The sequence below is a fragment of the Grampus griseus genome, assembly GCF_964374135.1.
Source record: "Grampus griseus genome assembly, chromosome: 2".
Taxonomy (NCBI): Eukaryota; Metazoa; Chordata; class Mammalia; order Artiodactyla; family Delphinidae; genus Grampus; species Grampus griseus.
In genome coordinates, this window is record NC_139018.1 from 75,947,380 (window position 1) to 75,967,752 (window position 20,373).

General features: G+C 37.6%; 1 protein-coding gene across 8 annotated transcripts in view; it reads left to right on the forward strand.

Annotated features, from left to right (window-relative positions):
* Window positions 1-16,454, forward strand: part of HNRNPC (heterogeneous nuclear ribonucleoprotein C) — a 47,350-nt gene extending 30,896 nt beyond the window's left edge. For 6 of the 8 annotated variants that reach the window (XM_082648960.1, XM_082648961.1, XM_082648958.1 and 3 more), the window contains 4 exons: window positions 14,378-14,535; window positions 15,077-15,193; window positions 15,436-15,596; window positions 15,696-16,065. In XM_082648960.1, the coding sequence (XP_082505086.1) occupies window positions 14,378-14,535; window positions 15,077-15,193; window positions 15,436-15,596; window positions 15,696-15,779 (520 nt within the window). In that variant the 3' untranslated portion in view covers window positions 15,780-16,065. Of the gene's footprint in view, window positions 1-14,377; window positions 14,536-15,076; window positions 15,194-15,435; window positions 15,597-15,695 lie in introns of all 8 variants that reach the window. The other 2 variants (XM_082648963.1, XM_082648965.1) reach the window with 1 other exon arrangement.
* The last annotated feature ends 3,919 nt before the right edge of the window (window positions 16,455-20,373 follow it).

A 20,373-nucleotide genomic window follows, 5' to 3' on the forward strand; every position in this document is an offset into this window, starting at 1 on the left:
TTTTAAGTGAGGAATTTCAAAATTGAGTAAAAGAGTTAGAGACAGCAGAGAAGAGTGAAATCATTTAGATGTTTGCAGAAATATCTTCAAATTTCTTACCACTGCTATTTGGTCTTAAAAATTGGTGACATGGGGGCTTTCCTGGTGGCACAGTGGCTGAGAGTCCGCCTGCCGATGCAGGGGACACGGGTTCGTGCCCCGGTCCGGGAAGATCCCACATGCTGCGGAGCGGCTGGGCCTGTGAGCCATGGCCGCTGAGCCTGCGCGTCCGGAGCCTGTGCTCTGCAACGGGAGAGGCCACAGCAGTGAGAGGCCTGCGTACCGCAGCAAAAAAAAAAAAAAAAAAAAAAAAGTGACACTACCACTGTTGGCCTCACTTTTTAGTTTTTCAAGAGGCAAGAGAGAAATTTAGTTATTCTCTGTATTGCTTGATATTATGGAGTGTCAGTGAAAAGGAATGTTTTTGATCTTCCATTCTAATCTCAGTAGAAAAAGAATTCTGATGAGTGATGGAGTAACCAAATAGTACCTGGAAAAGAGCTCATTTAAATATATACTGAGGTCTGTTGGGGAAACGAACATTTTAAGAATGGAAAAACTTCTCAGGAAAATGGTATAGTTTTCTCTCAGAAGTCATCCTGAAGATACTTTATTCACAAGATTAAGACATCCTGAATCAGCTGTTAGATTCTTAAGAAGATAGGAAATTGGCTGTGAGATGTGCTGAAAGCTCTGCTTCCTGTTATGTAAATGGAGGTTAAATCTGTCTACTTAGTCACTTTAGTCCTTAGTCATACCCTGAAGAACATGAAATTCACATGAATATTTCAAGATATAAATTTGACATTTCTACTACCTATTGTTATGTTAGGGAGGCAGCTGATACAGAGCAGAGAAAATAATTGAGGAATCCAAAGACTTAATCACTTAGTGGAAAAGGTTATGACCAGAGTCATATATGTCATCTCAGTTTTCTTATCCCTAAAATGGAGATAATAATGCCTACTAATAGAGTTGTTATGAAGACTAAAGGCAACGTGGAAGATAGATTGCATTATAAAATAACCCTCAAATATTATCATGCTTTTAATCAGTCAAGAATTCCCAGTCTTTTTAGAGCATGAATATTCCTGTAGTATCAAAATGAAGGGAATCATGGACACCCCACCATTCCTCTCCACAAAAACTAACATCTCTAGCATAATTAGAGTTCTTTATGTGACAGAAGTCTTCATAGTGAAATGAAGACTGATTGGTGTTTGTTTTCTAGACATGCTGTTTAGTAGTTACTTCAACTTTTTTGTTTACTCTGTGTTATGGAACTTTTTAATTCAAATATACATATATAAGAAAGTAGTATATCAGTAAAATATAAAGACTGCTTTTATAAATATAATGACAATACCATTTATAATTAAAATAGTTAAAATAATCTCATCAGTGTTCCACAGACTGGAAATTTTTTTAGACCACAGATTTTGCAGGTTGTATTTTGTGTTGTTTAGCATGTTCCTCTGCCACCTGTATTCCCTGTGAACTAGTGGGGTAGATTTGGAGGCTAGTTGAGATTCAAGTACTATTTTCTTCTTTTCTTTTCTCTTTTTTGACATGGGAGAGGTGGGAGAGGAGACCAGAATATTTCATGAAGGTATTACGCACTTTAATCATCATTAGCCTGACTTTTGTTAGAAACTTTAAGAATGAAGGCATTGGGTGTTTCTTAAGGAGATATATATATTTTAGATATCAGGAAGTAAGTGATAAATGATGTTTTGTTAGGAGAATTAGAGTGATTTGTATTTTTGCTTGGGTATTTGTGGGTATTGGTGATCAAATCCCAAAGATTATAAATACTCTATCTTTAAAACTGGAGGATAGGGCTTCCCTGGTGGCGCAGTGGTTGAGAGTCCGCCTGCCGATGCAGGGGACACGGGTTCGTGCCCCTGTCTGGGAAGATCCCACATGCCGCGGAGCGGCTGGGCCCGTGAGCCATGGCCACTGAGCCTGCGCATCCGGAGCCTGTGCACTGCAACGGGAGGGGCCACGGCAGTGAGAGGCTTACGTACCGCAAAAAAAACTGGAGGATAATCAAATATTAAAATTTAACTGAGTCGCTTATATTTTAGTATGCTGTCTTCTGAGGAGACAGCAGATTGGATTCTGTAGTCTTAACGCAAATTATCTTTTTCATAAATTATGTAAATTAGGCCTGTCTTTTTATTTGTTCTTAAGGCCATTCCTGATGTAATAGATGTTGGAAGTTCTTAAATGAGTTTAACATAAATTGTGCCAACATACGTAAAACTACCATTTTAGATAGAGTTGTTAATGTCACTCAGATACATTGTCAGCTCTTTCAAATATGCTATAAACTGTCATGCATAGTTTATAATTACTCAGAGATCTGTTAACATTTTTTTTCTGGTAGGAGTACAAGGCTCAAAGTTGGGTGAATATTCATGGGGGTCTGTGTATAAAACTAGGAGAGTTGCATCAGTTACCCTTGATTACAAAACATATTGTTCATTGATGTTGAAAGTCTGATAAGTCCTGTAAGCTGACAAAGATCCAGTTCGAGTTGTGTCCTGTTGAATCTTGTTGTTGCTTCTAGGGAAATTGTTGCTGGAATAGTTCCTGTCAGAGGACTTCTTGTGTGAAGCAGTTCCTTTGAGTGTTTTTTCTTTCAAATGCTTAAATTAATTTCTCTTTATTTAAATTCTCTTTCCACATTGATATTTAGTCATTTATTTTTGAAATTACTGATCATTAGAAGGCACATTGTGCTGTTGTACCGAAAGTGTTGTAATAAAAATAATTGGCACATTGATGGAGATATCTAACAGGCATTAAAGCTGTAGTTTTTGGTATAGCACAGGGAACTCTACTTGATACGCTGTAATGACCTATATGGGAAAAGAGTCTAAAAAAGAATGGAGATATATATATGTATAACTGATACACTTTGCTGTACAGCAGAAAGTAACACAACATTGTAAATCAACTCTTTTCCAATAAAAAAAATTTTTTAAAGCTATAGTTTTCGAGGAATCTTATCTTTCACGCAAGAGGATTGGAATATACTAAAAGTAGATCTGAAAGTTCTTCAGTAGGCTAACATGTATGAAATTGTTTGTCACAGCTAACCTGGCAATATTCTTATCAAGCTTGATTTATAAGTGTTTCTGATTTCTGCCACAAATATTTACATGTTTTCTTGAGTGTAAAAACATATCCATTTTTAGGAAAAGCTTTCAGGTGTACTTTCTGTAATCAGTTGTAGTCCCGCTTTTCTTTCCCTTATAAGATCACCTAGGGAAAATGTTTTGGAATTAGAGTGGTGATGATAGCAGAAATTTGTGAGAATACTAACAGTCACTGAGTTGTACATATTCAAAGGGTTTATTTTGTGGTTTGGTATGCGAATTGTGTCTCAATTTGAATAAAAGAAATATCAGTTATGGACAGTGGAGTAATTCTTTCTCAGTCATTCTTCTATAAAGAACTTGGGAGCACTTAGTCAGATTTGATAATAGGCTATAGTATGATAGCTGAGACATGTTAAACACCTGGTAAGCAAAAGATCTGGTTCAAAAGGACCATGGTTTTAGTTCAGTGGTCTTTGAGGACTTTATAACACATAACTTATCATAAGTTGCATATGGATAATAATGTCAACAATGTATAAGTGACTGAACTGTGAAGTTGTTCCACTATTTTTCAGAGTGCTGCTATTACTCTACATACAAATATATTAAGTAAATATTGCTAGTACACCATGAATAGAGGAATGAAGTAAATCTACAAGCAGATCAAATGTGGTACATGTATGATATGTACTATATTATACAGTGAAGAAAGTGCTATGAAATTAATAGGGGCTGCTGTGTGTCCTGCTTTGTACAGGATTGTCTCATAGAAAGATGAATTGTGTTGCCCTTTGGGGAGCTATAAGCTCCCCTGTTAAATTTTAAAGAGCTCCAGGTAGTTTCACAAAGGGCAGTATTTGAACCTGCCTTTGGTATTAAGCAGGAGGTTTTTTAGGCGGGTAGGGTGAGGGTACATCTCTAATAAAGATACACAGTTATGAATATCCTTAGCATATTTGGGGAAGCAGCCAGCTGTGATTGGAAAGAATGTTGGTTGTCAAGGGCAGTTGTATGGCATATTTAGTTGTGTCATATTAGCAGTGATGTCTTATAAACAACTCCATGACTAGAAAAGAGAAACTGGAGGGGAAAAGATGTGTAGTTACCATTGTAAATGTTGGAATGGGGAGAAATTTCTGAGGTAGACTGCTCTTGGCATGATTTATTGGGTCAAAGTTATGAGAGCAGGTGCTTTGTAGGGAGAAAATAGTCAAGTAAAGCTGAGATTTTTATCTTTTATGACTAGAATTATGCCATCAAAGGCATAACCTTTTTGCTAAGTGACAAGTGTTTGGAAGCTTTGTGTTAGTTGTTAGAATTTTGGGAAATAAGCAATTTTGTTGATACTTACCCTACAGATCTTTTCCACTAAGGTATGCTGGTGATAGAGAGTGGAGAAAGGAAGTTGAGGTGGGGGAATCTCCATTGAAATGCAAGACAGGTAAAAGAGGCTGACCATCATATTCCTTAAACTAATATTTGAGCCCTTATTTTGTTCTAGGCATAGTGTTTTAGATTTTGAATTAAGAAGTCAAAAAATACAGTACATGGATTGGAGGCACCACCACCCATCTTATTGGTGTTAGAGGAGCTGTCTTCTTGGCTCCCTCCTTTTCTTCCAATTCTCTGATATTCCTGAGCAACACTGGACCCAAGAGATGGGCTTTGTATGTGTGTATGAAGGAAGAGTACATGAAATATTTAGGTTTTGGAGAACTGAGTGCGACCATCTGCTTGGAAAGAGCATGTGATTCAGAGAGCAAGAGGGTTCTTGGCTACTTGGAAAAGCTAAGAGATGCCTCTTTAGGTGACAGTTTAGATGTCATTTTAGGCATAGGGTAAAATTTTTCATTTGCTTAGAGCCCTTTTGTTGGTTCTTTCTTACGGGAACCTGATCATGTTGTAGTTGGCAGAAAGATTTTAGATGCGTGCATATATTAGTATGACTATACTTTGAACATAAATATGATATTATTGGATTTAAATTTGTGTCCTGGACTCTTGTTGAGTAAGTGGGAGATATTTATTTGAAGGGGAAGCATTTGAGTCTAGATCAAAGAATCTGCTTTGGCTCTTAATTAAGTGGTGTTTTGGGTACATTATTACCTAATGGAAAGGTAACCTCTGCTGTTTTAGGAATCTATTTCAGGACATTCTCCATCTGGGTATACTTTGTCAAGCTCCTTGATGTTAATTTTTTTTTTTTTAAAACGTAGCTTTGTTGAGATGTAATTCATTTTACAGTATACAGTTCAATTTATATATTCAGAGTTGTGCAGTCATGATCATTATCTAATATTAGAACATTTTATCACCGCAAAAATAAACAACTTACTAGCAGTTGTTCCCTATTCTTCCTCTATCCCGAGGCCTAGCATCCGCTTTCTATCTATAAATTTGCCTATTGCGGACATTTCATGTCAGTGGAATCATATGAGATGTCTTTTGTGACCAGTTTCTTCCGTGAATTTTTCACAGTTCATCCATGTTACACCCTGTATTAGTACTTCATTCCTTCTTATTGTTGAATTATATTCCATTGCTTGGATAATACCACATTCTGTTTATCCCTTCATCAGTTGGTAGACTTTTGAGATGTTTCCACATTTTGAATAATGCTGCTCTGAACATTGGTATACACATTTTTGCATGGGCATATGTTTTCATTTCTCTTGGGTGTGTACCTAGAATTGCTGGGTCTTAATGATAATTCTGTTTAACTTTTGGGGGGACTGCCATACTGTCTTCCAAAGCATCTGTGCCATTTTACCTTCCTATCAGCCACGTTATGAGGGTTTTAATTTCTCCACATCCTTGCCAACATTTGTTTTATTATGTATCTTTGTTGTTTATTCTAGTGTGAGGATTATCCTATTGTGATTTTGATTTGTATTTTCTTAAAAGCTGATGTTGAGTTTTCATGTGCTAATTGCCTGTTTGTTCATCTTTGGAGAAATGTGTTCAGATCCTTTGCCCAGTTTTATATTGGGTAAAGCTTTTTCATATATTCTGGATATAAGTCTCTGGATACAGTATCTAATATCATTTTTGAAGTTTATTATTAATCTTTTTAGCTTTTTTTAATAGTTTCACCATTTTGTTTTGTGGTCATAGGAGATGTGTAACTATCAATTTATACTAAGGACATTTAGCTAGTTTGTTATGTTTTTGTTATAGACTTAAAGTTATAGAATTCTAGGCTCTCTTTGGAAATTATGTATAGGTATAGGTAGATGTCTGGAAGGAACAAACCAGAACAGCGCTGTCCAATAGAACTTTGTGTGATGATTCTATATGTGCACTATTGTTGTAGACAGCCACATATGGGAAATGTGGCTAACATGACTGCAGAACTGAATTTTAAATTTGTTTTAAATTAGCCACACATGGCCAGTCACTACTCAGCTGGACAGTACACGTCTGGAGTGCTACAAAGTTAGTCCTGACTAGGTATAACAAATTTTGAGTAGTGTTTGATATGAGAAATATAATGAGTGAAGACTGCTCTTACGGAAGTTAGAGAACCCAGGCTGTAGTTTTGGAACAAAGCTGTTGGGAATAGTGAAAGAATATCCAGGAAACCAGTGTTATTTTTCAAGGAAAGAAAGAGGACATATCCTTTTGATAAACAGGATAAGATTTTACTTTGATACCCTCTTAAACTGTAATCCAAGGAATAAGAAACAGAGTCTACCAAATAGAATTTGACTTGTTTAGGTGGATAAACTTTTTTTCCAAGACCTTTATTACTTTACAGTGATAAGTGTGCTATTACTGTGAGATTAGTGGAGTTTAGCAAGGGGAACAGATTCATAAGGTACAAAAAGTATAATATAACAGCAGGAGAAACTCATCTATGGAAAATTGTCTTTGTGATTTCCTTACAGGAGGCATGGCATAATAGGCTCAAATTACATACATTATAGGCACAAGATCTGATTTTTATTTTGTAATAAATAGCTTGAAAAAGGATTCGGTTTTGTGGTAGATTATTATTCAAGTTTTGTCTGATTTTCTTAGGGAAAAACTCTCCCAGTAGTCTTCAAAGCTAGAAAAAAGGCAGACTAATCCTACTGGCTTTCCTTAAATGGGTAGGTTTGGTTTGTTATCTGTTGTTGATGAATTTTGATAAATACTTTCCTAGAGGCCAGTTTAGGAAAGTCACTTATTTTCTCAACAACTGTTTGTTAAGATCTTATTATGAGGCATTGTTGTGTGCACCAGGGGTACTAGTGGAAAATAGATGGTCTCAGAGATGATGAATGGGTTGAACACATATACAGCACTGTTAAGATGTTGTGTATCTTAGTTTTTACTCTGAATGAGGGAAAGGCCATTGGAGAGTTGTGAGCAGAAAGGATCTTTTTTTTTTTTTTTTTTTTTTTTTGCAGTACACGGGCCTCTCACTGTGTGGCCTCTCCCGTTGGCGGAGCACAGGCTCCAGACGCACAGGCTCAGTGGCCATGGCTTACGGGCCCAGCCGCTCCACGGCATGTGGGATCTTCCCGGACCGGGGCACGAACCCGTGTCCCCTGCATTGGCAGGCGGACTCTCAACCACTGCGCCACCAGGGAAGCCCAGAAAGGATCTTAATTGTAATGTCTTAACAAGATCATTCTGAAAATAGATAACAAGTGGATGATGGAATTATCTATACAGTCATTTGGGGAAGGATCAGGGAGGTGATGGTGGGAATGGTGAGAAGTAGTTGAATTTTTTGAAGTTAATGCAGACAGATTTGCTTCTAGATCTATGTGAGGGCTAAGAGAGGAATCAAAGATGTCACCAAAGTTTTGGCTTGGAATTTATAGAAACAGTGGATAGGGAGAGAACATAGAAGGAACCAGGGTGAGGGGTGAATATAACAGATGAGTTGTGGACATGTTAACTTAACCTCCTTATTAGATATCCACTTTGAGAGATGTAAAGTAGGCAGTAGCATGTGTGGAAATCATTAGTGATAAGGGTAGGTTTTGATAATGGTGGGGGCACAAAACTTTACAAGGAGATTCAAGAGAGAATGGAAAGACAGATTGTGGAGACAACTTAGAAAACTTTTAAAATATATATATATATATACGGTAAAATTTACTCTTTCGGTGTACAGTTTTTACATGCGTACCCATGTATCTACCAGTACAGTCAAAATATAGGTAGTTTTATACCTCCAAAAATTCGCCATGAAGCTCCTTTGTAGTCAGCTCTTCCCTCCACCCTATCCCCTGGCAACCACAAATCTGTTTTCTCAGACAACTCCTTAAAAGAAATTTTATTGTAAGTGAAAAGAGAGAATTGTACTCTGACCTGGCTTGATAATATGAGAATATAGGAATGAATGAGCTTATATGTTCTTAACTTACTGTTTATAAACAGTATTTTTCATAAATACTGTTTTTAATTTCAGCTTTTAAAAAAGTAAAAATTGGACCACACTGAGTTTAAGACATTATCTTTTGGATATGTTGAGGACATCATGACAAATGAGTAATAGTATAATTTTTTGGAAATTAAGGAGTCTTGAAAAGATTATCACCTGGATGGAAAGTTTGATAAACAGAAGCAAAGCCAGGGATTAAAAAGGTTCTTTTCCTTAATATTTTCTTGGATCCAGTCCTGTTTCTAAAAAGATTGATTTAGGACTCAAAGCAATCTGCATTTTATCACCCAGATTATTTTTTTTCAAGTGAATTTTCAAATTGCCTTCCTATGAAACATATAGTTTTATGTTAACATAGCTTTCCTATGAATCCATCAAGAAAGTTCAATATAGTTGCTTAATTTTAAGAAGCAACTTCTCATATTTTAAAAGTTGTGAGATTGGATGCATCTTAAAATGAGTATGTACATTCGGTATTTCTTCCCTCTCTTGCAAAACTGTTTGTAAAAATCAGTGGGACAGGGCTTCCCTGGTGGCGCAGTGGTTGAGAGTCTGCCTGCCGATGCAGGGGACACGAGTTCGTGCCCCGGTCCGGGAAGATCCCACATGCCGTGGAGCGGCTGGGCCCGTGAGCCATGGCCGCTGAGCCTGCACGTCCGGAGCCTGTGCTCTGCAATGGGAGAGGCCTGCGTACCGCCAAAAAAAAAAAAAAAAAAAAATCAGTGGGACAATTTTTAATCAAATGTATCTTTGAATTTGCAAAAATATCTCTAAATACTAATATCAACAGTTCTTTTCAAAAGAAGGTTGCAGAACCAATTATTGATTGCTACCATTGGTTCTACATATATAGAGGCTGTTGATTCCTGCTCTTTGTAAGCAGCAGTGCATGTGGTGTTCCCCAAACTTTGGGCAAGCTTCTTAAACCTTACAGAGGTACTAATAACCTCTTTATGTGTTTTTTTTCCCTTTAGTTAAAGAATTGTTATTTAGTTAAATTTTGATAGTTTGGGTGACCCTATATATTGAATGAATCCTGTACAGCAGACTGGTTTATCATTTAGTCCCTTTATCATTTAGATCAGAAGTACTTGCTGTTACTAATTTTAACTGTCATACAGATAATCTGTATCCTTAAATGGACCATAAAGGGCAATTTGAAGAAAGTTAAGGACCATAAAGTGCAACTATGCAAATTTACCTTGGTATTTGGAACTCTATCTACAAATTGTATTAGCAAAACAAGTGTTAACCCTTGTATCTAGTTTGGCTTCTCCCAGACTCCTCAAGGCAACGTTTGGGGAGGGGTGCCTACAAATAACAATTTTCGAAATTGTATCTTAGAAATAAAACACAAATTCTAAGAATTTCGCTAGTTTATTTTAAAGCTCAACAGGATGAATTCCAACTACATCATGAAAATGGGTTTTGAGGGTCAGTATTTGACATAACACAGTTTTATATTTTCATTTTAATATAAACCTGAATTAAACATGTCACATTGTCATTTTTTGCACTTTTCCCTTATGTAGTTAAAGTCAGTAGTCTACTCATTTGTAAAATAAAGCTTTGACATTTAAAGAAATATATACTATTAAAATTAGATTAGGGTGAACTTATAAAATTAGTTTTTAATAAGTATTTATATGTTAGAATTGTATACCATAGTCTTCAATAATAAACAAGATAATTTCATTGTGTTAATTACTAAAAAAAGAATGGTAAGATATAAAGTCTACTTGATGGGATTGTACTGTCAATATAATCTGGTGGAAGTTTTGGTAGTTTTAAAAAAGGTTGCAAAATAGTTACCTAAATCATTCAAATATGGTTTCTCAGAAGGTTTTATAAAGAGTGAGGAAGAAATATCCAGGAATACATTTATAATGTTCAAAGATGCCAGTTATTGAAGGCCTTGATTCTTGGAACAGTTTTTTAAATTCTGGTATTCATGAGTATCGGTAGTTGATATTCTGCTCATGCAGTATAATGCTTCAGTCCACACAAGGCCAAAGATAAATAAATTTTGTAAAGTCCTTTTCTACAAAACTGTACAGCATAATGTTACATAAGGGGTGTGTTCTGAAGGTTTACTCTGGATGATATACTGGGAAACTTACAATTGAAATTGTAGAAGTTGTAGATTGTTCTAAGTCGGAGCATTCACAGAATTTTAGCAGACAATTTCAGAGAGTCTCAGACATTGTAAAGCCCCAAAACATAGTACCCTATAAAATCAATCCCTTTTCTAGGAAAATCAAAGGTAATGAGGAAGAAACTTCTCTTGAAATTTTTCTGTTGTAGATGAAAAATAATGAAGTGGAAGAAAAAATATCTCCTAACCCTTGAATGAAATTATAATGAGATTGCATGTTTAAAGTGAATTTGATAAATCAGTATTGTCAGTGAGGGGGTGATCTTACTAGATTGCTGTCACCTATAAATTATTTCACATTATGGCTTTTTTTTTTTTTTTTTTGCTGTACGCGGGCCTCTCACTGTTGTGGCCTCTCCCGTTGCGGAGCACAGGCTCTGGACGCGCAGGCTCAGCGGCCATGGCTCACGTGCCTAGCCGCTCCGCAGCATATGGGATCTTCCCAGACCGGGGCACGAACCGTGTCCCCTACATCGGCAGGCGGACTCTCAACCACTGTGCCACCAGGGAAGCCCAATGGCATTTATTTTTTATTTAAATTTTTTTGTGGGCAACGATACCTGAAAATTAGTTGGTTTTCAGAATTTGATAATGAATATGCCTAAAATTATTTTTTATCCAATTTTTAAGAGTGGAAACAGTTACAGTACATTAAATAAACATTCAGGAGAACGTAGGTTTTTACTAATACCTTTTTTTTTTTTGCTGCATTGGTTCTTTGTTGCTGTGTGCAGGCTTTCTCTAGTTGCAGCGAGCGGGGGCTACTCTTCGTTGTGGCTTCTTATTGCGGTGGCTTCTCTTGTTGCAGAGCACGGGCTCTAGGCTCGTGGGCTTCAGTAGTTGTGGCACTCGGGCTCAGTAGTTGCGGCACACAGGCTCTAGAGCGCACGCTCAGTAGTTGTGGCACACGGGCTTAGTTGGTCCGTGGCATGTGGGATCTTCGCGGACCAGGGCTTGAACCTGTGTCCCCTGCATTGGCAGGTGGATTCTTAACCACTGCACCACCAGGGAAGCCCACTAATACTTTATTCTAGTTGTTTCTATCAATACTTTCATAGTGGTTGAAATGTATTATTATTAATCAGGGTTTTTGAGGCCGAAGATCACTATGTGTTACATCTAGTCATTTAAGAAGCTTGCCTTTGAAAACGTGTACATTTAATAAATGCCTTGTAATGCTTATGTTTTAGCCTGGAGATTAGGATAGAGGGTTTTTTTGGTCTCATCTGTTTATGTTATTAGCTAATGTGTGTCCAGAAATGTTTTAATTTCTTTAAAATGGTATTTTAATTGCCTTTTATTTCTGACTAGTTTTTATACCAACACTTAGTGTCCAGATTTCTGATTCAAGGTGCAGCCATAATTCTCTTAGTGTTGAGTGCTTGTTCCTCTGGTAATAGTGAAACTTTCATGAAGATTGGGCTTTATCATTAGAGGATCAGCAGCTGTTTTGATGCCTCCTGTGATTTATTTGTATAGCTTTCCTGTGGGGAAAATGGTTACTTAATTTGTAGCTGGTTCTTGAAGCTTTTATACTGAGCTTCCGCTTATCTATTCCTTTGACTTTAAGGGTTATCACAGTAGGTATGGTTTTTCTCTTTGTGTTTTTGCCTCATGTTTTCACATTGATGCACTTTGGCATTTTATAAGGCAAAGTCTACTTAAACTTCCTTAGAGGAATCTTTGTGAGTTTTTTGAGAGCCCATTTTTGCTTAACCAGCAGTTAAGTTCTGTGGCACTAAAAAGCATCACTAGTTGATCTTTTAAAATACATTTTTCTTTAGAGAACTAGAGCGTTCGACTTCCATTTGTGTTCAGGAGGCCATTACATAGATTGAAAGTAGACTGCATTTCTTCATTTTTGCTATGGCAATTTACCCCGGTTAGATGAACTAGTATGGTTCAAAAGGAAATTCCAATGCCTTGGAGTGTAGGGAATGTGGAATGGCTAGCTCATTGGTTTGGAGACTGATGCCAGTGAGAGTGAGTAGATTGGAAGGTAGGTTAGATCTCTGAATTCAACAGGGCTGAGGCATGAGATGTTTCATACCTAAAGATGTGGATAACTCACTTTTTTACCCCCAGAAATTGTACAAAGTAGCATCACCTTACACAAAGGAAAGTAGTTTCTGAACACTGATATTTTATAGTTTCTGGATCATTATACTTTGGAAAATTTTGGGCCAGAAGATGAAAAGCTATACATAAAAATGGAAGGAGGTAGTGATAATAAAAAGTTACTGTTGGGGACTTGCCTCGCAGCCAAAAAACCAAAACATAAAACAGAAGCAATATTGTAACAAATTCAATAAAGACTTTAAAAGTTGTCCACATCAAAAAAATCCTGGGCTTCCCTGGTGGCGCAGTGGTTGAGAATCTGCCTGCCAATGCAGGGGACACGGGTTCGAGCCCTGGTCTGGGAAGATCCCACATGCCGCGGAGCAACTAGGCCCGTGTGCCACACTACTGAGCCTGCGCATCTGGAGCTTGTGCTCCGCAACAAGAGGCCGCGACAGTGAGAGGCCCGTGCGCCGCGATGAAGAGTGGCCCCCGCTCGCCGCAACTAGAGAAAGCCCACACACAGAAACGAAGACCCAACACAGCCATAAATAATAAATAAATAAATAAATAAATAATCCTTAAAAAAAAGTTAACTGATGCATTATAAAATTTCAAAGCTTTGCGGTTAGGCAGAGCAACAGTTGGTGGGTTGTTAAGTTAATAGCCAAAAAGGTTCAGAACTAGAATTACAAGTTTTTTTCCTACAGGTATGTCTTAGCTTCATATGCTGCCACAGGCTTTTGTAAAAGTAACAGCATGGGATAAAGAGACTGTCTAGATCTGATGTCCATGTGGGAAGTTTTTTTGTTGTATTTTGATTTTTCTCTTTACAAATGGAAGCATCAATACCAGGCCATCACTTCGGTATATCTTTAGCAATCACTGGGATACTTATCCAGTGGAAGCAGCAATTGAGCAATCAGTGATTTTTGAAAGCTAAATGTGTGCTAGGCAGTGGATTTAGGCAGTAGTGAATAGTGAACAACATAGTATTCTCTGTCCTGTTGGAGATTTGAGTGGAGAGTGCTAAATGTTGTTAGAATTGATAATGCTATGTACACCCAGTTAACAACACATGAAATACCGGTTTCTATAGGCCAAAAATGGTTAATATTGGCAATTTTATATGGTTTAATGTAATACTACAAACTAGTGATAATTACTTGTATGCTTCTGTGGGTGAAAAGATCAGGGATTTAGCGACCAATAGCTCTGTTTGCAGACTTGGTTAATTGCAGTCTTTTGTAAGTACTTTATTTGGCTTATATGGATTGCTTATTGTAGTGTATATGTGAAAAGAATAAGATCAAGGTAAAGGCCATTCATTGTAAAAAGTACAAAGTAGAAATACTGTAAAAAGTATTCTGTTAATACTGCCATTGTACACAGAAACCTTTTATGTCCAGTGCTTAAGGCAACCAACCATTGGATATGTGTGTATATATGTAGTATTTTCTTGAAGAAAAGTAGCTGCAGTATTAAATATATCAAAGAGTAAACTGGCCTTTTGAAAGAAATTAGCTTAGCAAAAAAATAATTGCAGAACAATGGACAATGATTTATCATTTTACAAGGACACCATTGTTGGAATCTTCCTGACTTGTTGTGAAGGAATTCTGTTCTCCTTTTATCCAATAGGATGTACAGTTACCCAGCACGTGTTCCTCCTCCTCCTCCTATTGCTCGGGCTGTAGTGCCCTCAAAACGCCAGCGTGTATCAGGAAACACCTCACGAAGGGGCAAAAGTGGCTTCAATTCTAAGAGTGGACAGCGGGGATCTTCTAAGTCTGGAAAGTGTATGTATTATTATTGCAGCTTTGTGATTCTGATATTTCTTGTATGTTGAAATATGGAAATTAGTGCAGTTAATGTTCAGGTTTTGTACAAATAACTTTGCATAATCAAAATAATAGAAGATGAGAAAATAGTGATTAAGGGGCCAACTCTAGGAAGCCTTCTATCCTTAAGACCTTGGTAATTTGAAAAAAGTCATTAGATTTTAGGGAGTTGAGGGGCGCCCATTCATTGTGTAAAATATGTTGGTAAAGTGCTTTTAAAATAGAATTGAGGTCTTTAGCAGACCTACAAAAGTAAGAATGCTGTTGCTAAGGAACTAGGCACATTAGATTCAGTTTTCAGCTACCAACTAAAAGATCGGTGGACCCCATAACTAGGACAGTCTGGTACAGGCTCCATTTCTCTCCAAGGATCTCATGTTGACTATTGTATAGTCTAGTGGGGGAATGTGTTGTATAGTCTAGTGGGGGAGTGTGTGTATAGCTAACTGGTAGCTTCTGGTACATTTGATTCTAATCTAGGGTTTTGTTTGTATTAAAGTGAAAGGAGATGACCTTCAGGCCATTAAGAAGGAGTTGACTCAGATAAAACAAAAAGTGGATTCTCTACTGGAAAACCTGGAAAAAATCGAAAAGGAACAGAGCAGCAAACAAGGAGGTAAATGGTCCTTTTGCTTGTTGGGTGTAAAGTAGAGGTAGCTATCTAAGATAGTTGAAAGTGTATGTTGGAATAGTGGGATAGAAAGCAGTTTAATTGGAAACTTGTGGAATTTGAATTGGGAAGGACATTTGTGTGGGAGGATATAGACTTGTGCTGCAGTTCTATGATCATCAGTGGGGATTGTCTACATCCTGTGGACATTACTTGCCCCTAGACAGACTTGTCCTTCTCATCCGCAGTAGAGATGAAGAATGATAAGTCAGAAGAGGAGCAGAGCAGCAGCTCCCTGAAGAAAGATGAGACTAATGTGAAGATGGAGTCTGAGGGGGTGGCAGATGACTCTGCTGAGGAGGGGGACCTACTGGATGATGATGATAATGAAGATCGGGGGGATGACCAGGTGAAAACCACGGGAAAGGAAAGAAAGAGGTGGTGGAGGGGGGATCAGGGACACATGGAGTGCCTCTAACTCCATCCTATTTGTGTCTGTTTCTCACAGCTGGAGTTGATCAAGGATGATGAAAAAGAGGCTGAGGAAGGAGAGGATGACAGAGACAGCGCCAATGGCGAGGATGACTCTTAAGCACATAGTGGGGTTTAGAAATCTTGTCCCATTATTTCTTTACCTAGGCGCTTGTCTAAGATCAAAATTTTCACCAGATCCTCTCCCCTAGTATCTTCAGCACATGCTCACTGTTGTCCCCATCCTTGTCCTTCCCATGTTCATTAATTCACATTGCCCTGCGCCTAGTCCCGTTTTCACTTCCTTTGATGCTCCTAGTAGTTATGTTAAGTCTTACCCTGTAATTTTTGCTTTTAATTTTGATACCTCTTTATGACTTAACAATAAAAAGTATGTATGATTTTTATCAACTGTCTCCAAAATAATCTCTTGTTATGCAGGGAGTACAGTTCTTTCCATTCATACATAAGTTCAGTAGTTGCTTCCCTAACTACAAAGGCAGTCTCATTAGTTGAGTAGCACCTGAGAACAGCTTTGAATTAGAGGTGTGCGTGTTATACCCCACGTAAGAGTGCTGTGTGGGGCTGTTCAACACAAATGTAACAATGTATTTTTGTGAATGAGAGTTGGCATGTGAAATGGATCCTCTAGAAAAATAATTAGTGTAATAGTCTTAAGATTTGTTTTCTAAAGTTGATACTGTGGGTTATTTTTGTGAATAGCCTGATGTTTGGGACCTTTTTTTCTCAAAATAAACAAGTCCTTATTAAACCAGGAATTTGGAGAAAAAATAAACACCCTGGTTTTTTATTTTTGTATTTTATAATTGTTTACTTCAAATTCTTTGTTTCACAGCGGCCTCCACAAAACCCCTAGAATATACTAGATATATTTTTCTTTGAGTCATAATTATTATGCATACCAACATACACTACTCAAATTGTGTTTCATTGGGGTGGGTGTTGAATTAAGGAGACAAGTAACTTTGATGTAAATTGGAGATTCTTTTGCAAAAATGGCTTTTAGATCCTAATGAAAAAGTTCGGGAACTGCATTAAGCCTTTTCTTCAATGTTTTGTGGTCCAGTTGGCACCTTTTTTAGAGTTTTTTTTTGTCGTGTGCTTAACTGTTTCAACCTTAAATAGAAAGAGGCTCAAACATGTCAAGATTTTAGGAAAAGTGAAACAACTGAAGAATAAAACCTGTATTTTCTTCCATTTTGTTGTTTTAATTGCTGTTTATAGCCCCAGTTACCAAATGGATTCTGAGTCTGTGCCTCAGTGTTACTGAAAATAGGAGAGCTTTTTATTTCCTGGTTTTTTGTAGCCTGTGCCTTCCTAGGTAACTGAGGACACAGAGTTACACATTTATTTCACTTTCAATTAATTCAATCCATATAAACTAATTTTAGGCATGGTACTAGTTAGCACCCAAACTTCTAAGGCTGGATTTATTAAACAGCTTTGTTTTGTGATGCTTGCCTTGTCCTGAAAGGTCCAGTTTATTTGTTTTATACTTCAGTTTTTCCTGCAGAGCAGGACAAAAACAGTTAGTTTTGGGCTGTTATCGCTCACACAAACCTTGGGTTCCCCAGAAAGTTGCTGCTGTTTCAAAGGTGTTTATATACAACCTAGTAATGGGCAGAAGTCATATCCTATTTATAAAGGTTTCATAAATCATTTTATATAATAGATGACAAAGTAGAATAGAAGGGAAAGGCTGATCTGTGGACTGCCCTTGGATCTCAGATTCACAGTATATACGTAGCTTTTGTGTGATGATTTGGTCAAAAATACTTTAACCACCTTGTTTTCTAATCTTATATGTTCTCATGTTATACAAACTCACTTTTAGCACGTAACTGATGACAAGAAAATAAACTAGATGCTTAGAAGAAGAGTCAAAGTTCTAAGACTAAGATGCTAATAAAACCTGTTTGAGATTATGTTAGCCATCAGTATTTAGAAGTACTGGACCAATTACCCCAAGCGTGCAATTGTCTATTTTTAATTGCATATGAAACCAGGTATTGAAAAAATTGTGGAAAGCTCAAAACAAAGTAAAATACAGTGATGCGTTTGTTTGGATATAAAATTTAGAATAATGGGTTTTCTCAGTATGCCATGAAATCTAAGAAAATAGCCTGGAAGATTTTAAAAGTGCAGTTTCCAACAAAGGTTGGAATGCAAGAGAGGAGGTTGGATGATTGAAAAGAAATCCCTTTGAAACATTTCTAATGGTACGTAATTTTTAATTGGTAAACTGTTCTTTGGAGCTCACTGTGCTTAGGGTGCTTTGTAATTTGCCGTTATCTAACCAGTGAAAGGAGCAAACTTGATGTCCAGTTGGGGTGGATGACAAATTTGGAATGCTTGGAAGGGGGTTCCCATTAGATTTCACTTCAGATGTTACTCCAGCATCTGAAACCTGCAAGGATTATAAATAGACTAGTACCAGTCAATGTATGTTTTAAAGCCCCTGTTTTATAGAGGGAACTGGATGTGAAAGAAAAGGGAAATAATGCAAACAGGAACAACAAGATTATGGTAAATTGGAAGGGAATAAACTGAAGTCAGATGAGGATTGAGAATGTAATGGAAAGAGTAGAAGAAAAATAACCATCATTTGAGTCATACAGTAAACATAAAATATCCATAAAGGAATCTTCTGGACACCTTAGCAGTATGTTCAAAAGAATAAGGGATAGCAAAGACCCAGGGGTATGATACAGAAAGTAAAGAAACAGGACACAATCTATACTTCACAAGTACTAGTATTTTTTAGTTAACCCAGATGAAATGATGGGATGTGTTATGGAAATAGTTGGGGAATAGGAAATAGCTGTATATTTAAAGAGAACAGTTTAAAAATGTACTTTGTTCTGAGAACACATGGCTGGCCTGTGACCGCATTGACTGACCATTTATGGGCTAATTTTACTTTCAGGAGAGAACCAGGAAGCATCATTATTGACTGTGGTGGCCTGGGAGAATGAAGGACTTAGCCAGATAAAATTCAGTGACAATGGACCTTTTTATTTAATATGAGGAAAATATGAGGAGAATGCAGCTGCACCAATGTCAAGTGGGGTTTGAATTTTGGGACCCTAGTTCAGATCAGCTTGACCAAGAAAATGCATTTCAGTTGAATTTAGAGGGATCAAAGAAAAAGTAGCAGTACCCTGATTACTTGCAGAAACCACTTAACAATAGTAAACAGATGTGACATAGAAATTAGTGATGAGTAAATGTTATATATAATATGTGGAGTAGGGCTACTAAGTAACTTAAAGTACCTCACTTGCTTTATCAATGCTCTACCTCACAGAGAACAGGTATTTATACCATGGTGTTTATTTGACTAATAAGGGACGCTATGTTGGAGAACTTTCTGTGTTTAGAAAGACCTTAGGAATAAAGTAAAAACTTGGCAGTTAAGCTGTGTAGAGAAAAGGCTGGGTATATATATATTCTGGGATGACAATTCCAAATGTTCAGAGAAGAGACTAAATTAGGGGTTTTGGAAGTTCCAAGTTAGTCTGATTTTTCTAATCAAATTAATCATTAGAATTAAAGTAAATCAAGGAGAAAGCCTCAAAAGAGTAGGTGGGGGCTTCCCTGGTGGCGCAGTGGTTGAGAGTCCGCCTGCCGATGCAGGGGACACAGGTTCGTGCCCCGGTCCGGGAGGATCCCACATGCCGCGGAGCGGCTGGGCCCGTGAGCCATGGCCGCTGAGCCTGCACGTCCGGAGACTGTGCTCCGCAACGGGAGAGGCCACAACAGTGAGAGGCCCGCGTACCGAAAAAAAAAAAAAAAAAAAAAACAGTAGGTGGTTTCATTAGTAACTTTCAAGTTTATCAAAAAAATTTTAGAACCCCAGTTAGAAAAGCGGGACCTGTTTAGACAGTGTTGAAGAATTAAAGCCCTGTTGTGAGCTACATTGGGACTCTGCCCCCACCTCTTAAATTAGAACTATAAAACACAGTAGGAAGAGAGAAGGGATAATGTAATGCCAAATAAGACAGAGCGGTTAATAGGAAGGAGTTGTAGCCCAAGGTGTGTGGGGAATAAGAAACTGCAGCATGATCCACTAGAACTTTATGTGATGATGGAAATGTTTCATCATGCATTGACCAGTATGATAGCCCAGTGGCTGAGGCCTTGAAATGTGGTTAGTGTGGGGAATTCCCTGGCGATCCAGTGATTAGGATTCCAGGCTTTCACTGCTGGGGGCCCGGGTTCGACACCTGGTGAGGGAACTAAGATGCCGCAAGCCAAACAGTCAAAAAAAAAAATGAGGAATTGGATTTTAATTTTCTTTACTTTTAAATAGTCACATATAGTATGTGGCTACCTTCTTGGGTAGTGTAGTATCAGAGAATACTGAGCAGTTTCTAAACAAGTACAGATACAGATTACTAACAAACTTATGTGAACAAATGTGACTGTTTCCAAGATGTTTCATATCCTGAGTTCATTATTTCCAGGCCCTAGGCACTAGCATTGAAGACTTCCCTAGAACATTGAACATTGCCTGGAACATCCCTAGACCCTAAATTGAAGATTTCCCTAGCATGAGAACATCTACAACTGCAGGCCTAATCCATGTTGCTCACGCCTTGATTTAGCGAGGCCTCTTGTAGAATAAAATATATTTTTAAGTGGTAAACTGACTTGGCTGGGTGGCCCAAGGCTCAGGCAGATATTACCATTTA